Source organism: Artibeus jamaicensis, unplaced genomic scaffold, assembly GCF_021234435.1.
Source record: "Artibeus jamaicensis isolate MK-2021 breed Jamaican fruit bat unplaced genomic scaffold, CSHL_Jam_final contig_477, whole genome shotgun sequence".
NCBI classification, from domain to species: Eukaryota; Metazoa; Chordata; class Mammalia; order Chiroptera; family Phyllostomidae; genus Artibeus; species Artibeus jamaicensis.
In genome coordinates, this window is record NW_026521854.1 from 8,926,458 (window position 1) to 8,935,733 (window position 9,276).

Genomic DNA, 9,276 nt, shown 5'->3' on the forward strand with positions numbered 1-9,276 from the left:
CAGGATGAGATCCTGATTCTCTTTTCATGATAGACACACCTGTCAGGCAGCTGGGCATTGGGAGAAAGAAACCAAATCCATCATGCTTTTCACATTAGCCTCATGGTTTACATTCACAGCAAAGATTCCAACACATACTTTTAGTTTGACAATTGTTTATTGAAAGCCCATTACAATAATCAAAGTTTGTTCCCTGCCCTCAAGAAATTGTAATTGTCAGTGTCTCATCCTAGGTAAGAGAGTAGAACCAATTATTAGGAATGACTTTCTGAAATAAGTATGGATGGGAGGTAGCAGAAAGAAGGTGAAGGGAGAGAGGGGGCGTGCCAGTTTGGGAAAATGGTGATAGCAAAGGGTTAGCGGTAGGGATGAATAAGAGGACATTAGTCTTGTTGGAAGAGTGAATTCATGACAGAAAAGGTGAGGGATGAATTGAGCTGATTGCTAGCTGGAGGTGGAATTATAAAAGTGTGAGAAATCAGGATGTGGAATTTGGCCTTGTTCTCTAAATGATGGGGTGCCATTGTGTCTTCTTGGATATTCCAGGAAGTTTAAGAATTGTAGATGGTATGGAGGCAGAGGAGTGGTGAGATGTTCAAGTGGTGAGGCAAGGAAGGTGCAAACATGTGAGGGTGGGACCTGCAACTAGGGAGTGACATGTTGGAGAAGGGAAGACAGATATGAGAACTGTTTCAAAGTCAGGCTGGGCTGGACATGGTGACATAGGAAGGTCGCAAGAAGTAGGGTGTTAAAGAAAGCTTCAGATTTCTGAATCTGGGGCCTGAGGTTGAGGGGTGACAGGAAACAACTAGAGGATGGACCAGGAGGAAAAGACTCATCTTTAATCATGAGTTTTCAATGATGGCAGATATGACTATAGGTTATTTCCATGGGAAAGGTTCAGGCTGGAGATACAGAGACGTGCATCTCAGAGTTGGAAGGCAGCACGTTTGATCTGGCTTCCAACCCAGTGCTGGAATTCCATGCAAGCAACCTTGAATGCTGGTTATCAAGGATTTCTTTCTTTTTTAAAAAACTATTTCATTGTTCAATTACAGTTGTGTGCATCCCCCCCCCCCACCCCCCGGCCAAGGATTTCTAGAAGTCTTCCAGGGAGTGCCAATATCCAAGGTAGGAGAACTTTTCATTAGGTGGTCGCTGTAATTAGAAAAGTGTTCTGATGGATTAAGGCACTGGGAAGGGGGCTGGGATGGGAGCTAGACCTTGATCTTGCCCTTGAGTTATTGTGTAGTATTTCACAAGCCATGTAACCTCCCTGAGTCTCTATCATGTTGTCTACAAAACAACAGGGTGACACTAGGGTACCTGCCATAGTTCCAGCATGCTCTGATTCAGAGTGGTGCAAACTGAAAAAGTAAGAATGGTGGAGGAATAGGTGGAGTTTCTGGAGAGAGGGCAGAGTCCAGGGCTTGGTGGTGGTGGTGGGGGCAGTGTTGATCCAGAAGAGGAGGCGGCGTCTCCATTAGCCAGAGAGAACCCATGAACTAGAACAGTGTTAAGGCACCAGCTTGTTAGCCAAGGAAGAGTCTCATAGAGAGGATGATTCTTGCCTTACTGAATTTTTAGGAATTAGGATAGAATCTCTGGAAGATAGGAATGGTTGTGGATTCAGGAAGACATTATAAGTCAGGGTGAGATTTAGGAGCTAGCAAAGGTTTGATAGAGATGGGAGAGGTTTATTAGCAAAAAATCTTGAGCTTTATCTGGTTACATTTGTATGGGTATGATGCATAAAAGATAGAAGAGGGTTTCTGATAAGCATAGGAGCAGAAAGTGGGATAAGTGATTACCTCCTTAGTTTGTTAGTAGAGGTAAAGAGTCCAGTCTGAGGGAGGTGATGTTATTACTACCATTGTGCCATGTGCTCAGTTTTAGCTGGATTGCTTTAAGGAGGACAGGGACAGCTGGAAGGAGGACTGTATAAGATGTGTGATGAAAGAAGGGCCGAATACCAGTCAGTTTCGGGGAGAGAAGATTTTGAGGGAGTAGGGAGAGCTGCCTTTAAACATCTGAGGGGCAGAGAGAGCACCTGAAAGGAAGCCCCTCTCTGCCCTTTCTACTTCTATTGCAGATAGAGTCGTTTCCGAAGGGTGCTTTCAACTTGGGGGTTCACTTTTCTCGCTCTCCCTTCCTGAACCAGCTCTGCTTCCGCCATCCGCCGGGTTACCTGTAGCAATAGGTGAGGTCAGCTTGGGGCTGGGCCCTTGAGGGAATCAGTATAATGGGCTTATGGTGAGAAGTTTAGAGAAGAAAGCAGGTGGGTATTCCTGTCCTCAGATGGGTGACCTTTATCATGTCATCTTTATGCCATCATCTCTATGGAATCATCGGTGACATTCTTGTTAGATGTTTTTTTCTAATCCACCATAAAAGCATACAGAAAGTTTTGTTTTGTTTACAGAAATTTATCTCTATTTTCTCTAAATTATCTCATATATTGTGGGTTTTGGAGTTTCCTGGAAAGGGAAAGTCATTGCTAGGAGTTAGGTCCCTAGCGTTGGAATCTGGGTTGGATTTCGGGCTGGGAGCAGGAGAGGGTGAAATGCAGAAAGTTTGAAAGAGGCTTAGCCAGCTCTGCTTGCTGCCTGATCTGGTTGGGTGGGGGTTCTAGGTACCCTGTCCCAACTCACCTCTGTGAGAAGCTCCAGGATGGGTCCTTTCCTTTTCGTGAACACATCAACCAGGGTCTGGATGAAGTAGGATCCTTCTTCGTCATGTCTATAGGAAATGTACCCTGAGGATTGCAGAGAAATGGGCTCAGGGGAACTCCAATGGAGGTGGGAGGGAGGTGGTCTATGGGTTGCAAGAGGGCCTGGAAGAGGGTGGGTCCTGGATGTACATCTCAGGAATCAGAGGCTGTGGGGTCAGGGGAGTGAACAGAGGCCACCCTGGTTCAGCTGGGAGCTCATACCCTCCACTGTGGAGTAGACATGAAGGGTGTCTGTGTATGTTGGGATAGTTTGGAGACTCTCTTTTGTGATCATCCCAATATTGTCTCCATCTACTGTTTCACCGGAGTCTCTTCGTTCTGAAACACCAAAAAGAGATAAAGTTGAAGTCAGAGAGAAAGCTGGGGAAAGGAGGAGGTCATAAGACAGAGTAGCAACTCAAGACTCAGCTGGGGCTCTAGCTCTGGGATAGGGCTGGAGCAGGGCCACAGCTCTGTGTCCTTGGCCCTGTGCCCACCTCCTCGACAGGCCTGCACGATGTACACCTTAGGCTTGGCTCTCAGGGCCTGGCAATTCTTGTTATTTAGAACCTTGAAGAGGTTCTCCAGTTCAACCATCTGTTCGTCTATCCCTTCGAGGTGACCTTCTTGCCCATGTGCCATGAGCACCACGAAAGCACAGCTGACGAAGTCTTTCCGGGCATCGATGGCCTGCTGGAATTTTTCCATTTCTTCCTGGAATTGCTAGAGCAAGAGGAATGGCCAGACTCAGGCACATCCCCAGAGCCCATCTTCCGGTCCAGCCCTTCCTCTGTTAGCCTGAGTGGCTGCACCATACCTGGGAGGTGGGGTCTCTCTTTATGGTACTCTCAAATCCCAGCTGCTGGAACATGAATTCCAGGGCACCTAGGTCTTCTTCTGAACCTTCACGGGCTTTGGTGACACACAGTGTCAGGGCTAGGCGGGCGCCGGACATGTCATATGCCTCCTGGACCAGGAGATGACAAAAATCATCAAAGGGGTAGGGAGGTCAAGGAGAAGCCGGGGGTGTGGTCCAAAGAGGCCTGGGCTTAGAGTTTCTGGGTAAAACACCAGATGCCTAGTCATACTCAAGTTTCACATGAATAAATAACACTTTTGGTATAAGTATGTCCCAAAGATTGCATGCAATATATTTATGCTGTAAGTTTATTTTTTATTGATGTGAAATTCTAATGTGACTTGGGAGCCTTTATTTTTTTATTAAACATATTGAGGTAACACTTGTTAATAACACGATTAAATGTTGTTAAATTAACAAATTTAACATTTGTTAAATTTCAGGTGTACAACATTATAATTCTGTATCTGTGTACTATATTTTGTGCTCACCACCAGAAATCTAGTTTTCTTCCAGAGGTCCAGCTCTGTTTTAGTCCTATACAAACTTGGGCAAGTCACTCCTCCTATCTGAGCCTCAGTTTCCAAATATAGACAGTAAGTGTGTGTGTGAAGGATTTTGGAGGTCCCCTCCAGCCATCGCTGATGTGGCTCAGTAGACTGAGTGCTGGCCTGTGAACCAAAGGGTTATAGGTTTGATTCCAGCCAGGCCCCATGCCTGCAATGTGGGCCAGGTCCCCAGTAGGAGACACATGAGAGATAGCCACACATTGATGTTTCTCTCCCTGTCTTTCTCCATCTCTTCTGCTCTCTCTAAAAATAAATAAATACAATCTTCGAAGGTCCCCTCCAGTTGCTATAGTTGGTGGCTTTGTCTCTCCATCCTTCCCATGAGTGTTCTAAGTATGACTTTTTCACTTGCAGAGGTCCCAGAACTTCTGAAGCTAATACTGAGATCCCACCTCATCCCATCTGAGGAAGAAGAATGTTTGGGTCAAAATTTCTTTTCAGAAGAGAAGCAGGATACTTTGAGAGAGAGGTAGTTGGGCTCCCTGCCCTGGACTCAGGTTCTATTATAAAGCAACTTCTAGCTCTGCATTCGGGTCATAATTTTTTTAATCTCCACCTCTGTCTCTGAAACATTAAGCTCTTCACTTTCCCTCCTCTCAGAGACTCTCACCCCTCTCCCAAAACCTGCACCCAGCCCACCTCCTCCAAAGGCTGAGGGTTGCTCATGGCTCCTCTGATTCCAAGTCCGGTTCTCTGAAGCCTTGGATGACCCTGGGGGTTCAAGAGAAGAGGGATTGAAGCTCTTCTGTCTCAGGGTACGTACAGACTAGCTTGTACACATGGATTTTTGAGACTGAATGGGACCCCAGTGGTGAGAACTTGTTGCATGGTCAAAGCTGAGTAAGAGGTAGAAGTATGTCTTCTCTAGTGTGACACTCCAGTGATGTTTCCCATGCCTGGATGTCTCCAGAACTCCTGCTAGGCCCATCCCCACAGGGCCAACCATCTGGAAACTTCCCTCTCCCTTTCCCAGGACACTCACCAGCCCATGACAGACTGAACTCCTTTTACTGGACCAATAAGCAGGGTGAGTGGCCCCAGGTACTCCCCTTTGCCACCCAGGAGCTGACTGGTTGAAGAGGCATCAACAGGGAGATGCTTCGGGGTTGGGTTTAAAATGAGAAGATCATCTAAGTGGAGAATACTATTTTGAAGCACTCCCCCTTTTGCCTTGAGCCTGAACCTTTACGCTCTTCATTCTCATCTGAGTCCTGTTCTAGTCTGGCTGAACAGAATGACTTTTGCCATATTCTTGGTGTTTTCCCACCTTCTTGCCTTTTCTTACACCTCTTTACCAGTCAAGGCCCTTCTCTGCCAATTTGGGTGGCATCATGTCTTCTATGTCTTCCCCCCCACTATCTCTTTATTTATCTGTCCACTCATCAATGCATCCATTGATCTATCCATCGATTGACCCATCCATCCATCCATCTACTTATCCAACTAATCCCCATATATCTATCTCTCCAGCAAATACCTTCTGAGTGTCTGTTATGAGCTACATGCTGAGTATAACTATACAAGATAAATGTGCTCCTGGCCCTCAGGTAGGTCTAGTCTAGGACAGGAATGAACATGAAATCTCTTTCACTCTTTCTATCTTACTCATGTACACAAACACATGCATTTGCGCACACACACACACACACACACACACACACACACACACACACACACATGCTGGAGCCAGTGCTGGAAGGAAAGGGAAGCCAAATACTGTGAAGAAGAGAAAGTAGGTAGATAGGAGGAACATGGATTCAGGAGCCAGATAAACCAGAACCAAGTCCTGCCTTGGCTTCTTTCCAGCTGTGGGACCTGAAGCGTCTCACTCTCCTCTCTGAGACTCAACTTTCCCATCTGAAAGAGGCTTGAAAGAGCACTAGATGCTTTACAGTCACAGTAAGCAAGTTAGGTTTAATGATCCCTGTTAGGCCCCCTGGAAGTTGCCTCTCCCTTCCTCAGACTCCCACAGCTCTGCCTGTTTAGACTTGCATTACAGCAGTGCTTTTGATTCTTATTCATGTGGCTGAGCTGGAAGCTCAGTTCTTTAGGACTAAAAGCCTGAATTCTTTATCTCCGTCTCCATCAGAGTTACCAGTGTGTGAGTGGGTACAGAGGAGGTGTTGGGGAGAATATGTTAAGTAAACAAGTAAACAAATAAAAGAAAGGATGGGTGTAAAACTGGCCAGAATATGCATTCATGCAGTGAGAGGGGGAGAGAAAGAGGGAGAGAGAGAGAGAGAGAGAGAGAGAGAGCAAGAGCGCAGCATGTGTCAAATCACTTACTCTCTGTAGAAGTAGCTGCTCCTTAAAGCCAGGCCGTCTTCCAATTCTCCTAGCTGCCAACAGAGCTGGGCACCAAAGAGGAATCTGGCCCACAGGATGACCTCAGAGAAGTGGCTGACAGTACAGAATCTTCCCAGGTGTTCCCTGAGGGTCCTGTATGAATTGGGCAGCACAGCTGTCTGGGCCTTTATTGTCCCTAAATCTCCAGTCTCTCAAGAAACCTCATGACAGGAGGACACACCCTTGATGAGGAAATGGAGCCAAACACCCACAGAATGGGTGATGGCAAAGCTCAGCCAACACCCAGTGGCTGAGGAGGCTGAAGCAGAGCATCCCCACCAGCTAGAGCTTTTGCACCAACAACCCATGAAGCATCCCCAGGCCCAGCTGGGCTGGCCATCATCAATCCATCATTCCATAATTATATCCACCTCCATCTCTTCCATGTTCAACTGTGCAAATAATGCCAACTTCAGTTGTTTATTATCTCACTGAGTATTCAACATCTCCAAGAGATCAGCATTGTTTGCTCTCATTTTGCAGAAAAGAAAACCGAGACTCATAGAGGTAAAATGACTGCCCAAGGCCACTCAATCAGCACCTGGCACAGTCGGCATTCAGATACAGGAGGGCTCAGCCCCAGAGAGCCCATCTGGCTGCCTCAACTGATGCTTCACAGCTGATTCAGCTCTTCTCTTCTCTTCCTCAAGACTTTCCTCCTCTAGTCTTTCTCAGTTTTTATTGCACTTCACTTCATTTTATTGTAACAACTTTAGAGATATAAATCACATGTCACACAACCCACCTATTTCAAGTGCACAATTCAATGGTTTTTACTATATTCAGAACTGTGTAACCATCCCCACAATTTCAGAAATTTTTCATCACTTCAAAAAAAAAAAACCAACTTTGCACAGGCTGGTGTGGCTCAGAGAATTGAGCACTGGCCTGTGAATCAAATGGTCACTGGTTTGATTTCCCATCAGGGCATGAGACTGGGTTTCAGGGCTGGGTTCCCGGTTGGGGGAATGCAAGAGGCAACTGCCTGATGTTTCTCTCATTCTCTCACACACTAATGTTTTTCTCCCTCCCTTCCCCTCTATCTAAAAATAAATAAATAAAAAAAATCTTTAAAATATTAAATCCTTAAGGCTTCCCCCCTTACTGACCTTTTAGTTAGAGTAGGTGTTTAAAAACACCCCAACACCAAAAAAACCCCCAAACCCCAAAAGAAACCCATGGCCTCTAGTTATTGCCCCCAAACCCCATCCAAATGTCTCAGCCCCTGGCAACCTCTAATTTGTATTCTATCTCTATAAATTTCCCTTTTATAGACATTTCACATGAATGGAATGATACAATTGTGGTCTTAAGTGTTTGGCTTCATTAAGCATAATGTTTTTAAGGTTCATCCATGTCGTAGCCTATATATAAGTATGCCATTTATTTATGGTTGAATAACATTCCACTGTATAGGCATACCTAATTTTGTTTATTCATCCATCCATAAATAGGTATTTGGATTGTTTCACAATTTGGCTATTATGAATGATGCTGCTGTCCAGAGGTGTCCCACCTTTTGACGTCACTGGGCCACACTGGCAGAAGAAGAGTTGTCTTGGAGCACACGTTAAATACACAAACACTAACAAAAACTGATGAGCAAAAAAAAAAGTTGTAAGTAATTTTACGATTTGGTGTTGGGCCGCATTCATAGCCATCTTGGGCCGCATGTGGCCTGCAGGACATGGGTTGGACACTCCTCTTAAGCCCACAGATCTCTGTGTGAATGTATGTTTTAATTTTTCTTGGGCTTATGTGTAGGAGGGAATTATTCAAACAATACTGAAATGGATTCAGCAAAACTGGTTAGTTTTATGTTATGTCTATTTTACCACAATAACAAAATTTAAAAAAAACTGTGACATTCTCATTCTCCCAAGTTTTTCTTCTGTTTCAAGATGGCTCAGGCACCCATCTCTGCATTAACTTATACATTTGTAGCTGTTTGTTATGTATGTTGGCTCATTCTACTGAGTTTTTCTGTTACTTGCCTTATTCACTTAATTATATGTCTGAGTCACCTATGTTGGTATATATGGAACAAACTCATTTTTATTTTCTCAAAAAGCTTTTTATCAAAGAATAACTACATGCAAGAAAAAACTCACAATTCATAAGTATGAAGCCTGATGAATTTCCACAGACTTAACACACCCATGAACCAGAACCTGATGAAGAAAGAATGTGACCTGGTCCCTGCCCCTGGATTTCCTCTCCTGCTCCCTTTCTTGTCACTACCCCACCCCTACCTTCCGGAAACACTCTGTCGATATACAATACTATAGATGAACTTTTCTTGATTTTGGTACTTCACATAAATGAAATAACACAGTGGTTCTTTTTAAAAAAATCTTGCTCTGTTCATTCAACATTATGTTTGTGAGAGTCAATTTTTTTCCATGTGTCTGTAGGTCTTTCATCTTATTAAGAACAGTATTTCTTAATCATTTTTTCATTATCATCTCCAAGAAGCCATTTTAATTATCCCTTGTGAAATTTAATACCACAGATATGCTGTGAGACTACATCTATTCATGGTCTTATCCACCTGTCTATCTATGTATCATCCACCCATTTATCGGCATCTACTTAATCTACATATTGTAGGTATATCCATACAGTTTTTACTCCCTAAAACCAGTTTTTGCCCCACGTAGAGGTAAAACATTGCTCCACTTGAGGACACATTCTTTGTAGCATTCCACTGTGTGAATACAGCACAACTTATTTATCCAATCTATCATTGATGGGCATTTGGGTTGTTTCTAGTTTTTTTTCTAGCCATGTAA

At 44.4% G+C, this 9,276-nt stretch overlaps 1 protein-coding gene across 1 annotated transcript; it reads right to left on the bottom strand.

The window, feature by feature from the left end:
• Positions 1–2,083: 2,083 nt before the first annotated feature.
• On the bottom strand, positions 2,084–6,440 carry CASP14 (caspase 14). Its single transcript, XM_037162449.2, has 7 exons — positions 6,425–6,440; positions 4,778–4,849; positions 3,528–3,677; positions 3,208–3,433; positions 2,933–3,049; positions 2,652–2,755; positions 2,084–2,188 (listed from the first exon to the last, which is right to left on the bottom strand). The coding sequence occupies exons 2-7, from the start codon at positions 4,802–4,804 to the stop codon at positions 2,084–2,086; spliced, it is 729 nt and encodes a 242-aa protein (XP_037018344.2). The 5' UTR covers positions 4,805–4,849; positions 6,425–6,440.
• Positions 6,441–9,276: the final 2,836 nt, after the last annotated feature.

Bases quoted from the DNA above. Each gene is read 5' to 3' on its own strand.
- CASP14 (XM_037162449.2), bottom strand. From the start codon at position 4,804: ATGAGCAACCCTCAGCCTTTGGAGGAG. The intron at 3,050-3,207 runs GTGGGCACAGGG...TTGGTGTTTCAG, and splicing joins CGTGCAGGCCTGTCGAGGAG to AACGAAGAGACTCCGGTGAA. The intron at 2,189-2,651 runs GTGAGTTGGGAC...CTATTGCTACAG, and splicing joins TCCTGGAGCTTCTCACAGAG to GTAACCCGGCGGATGGCGGA.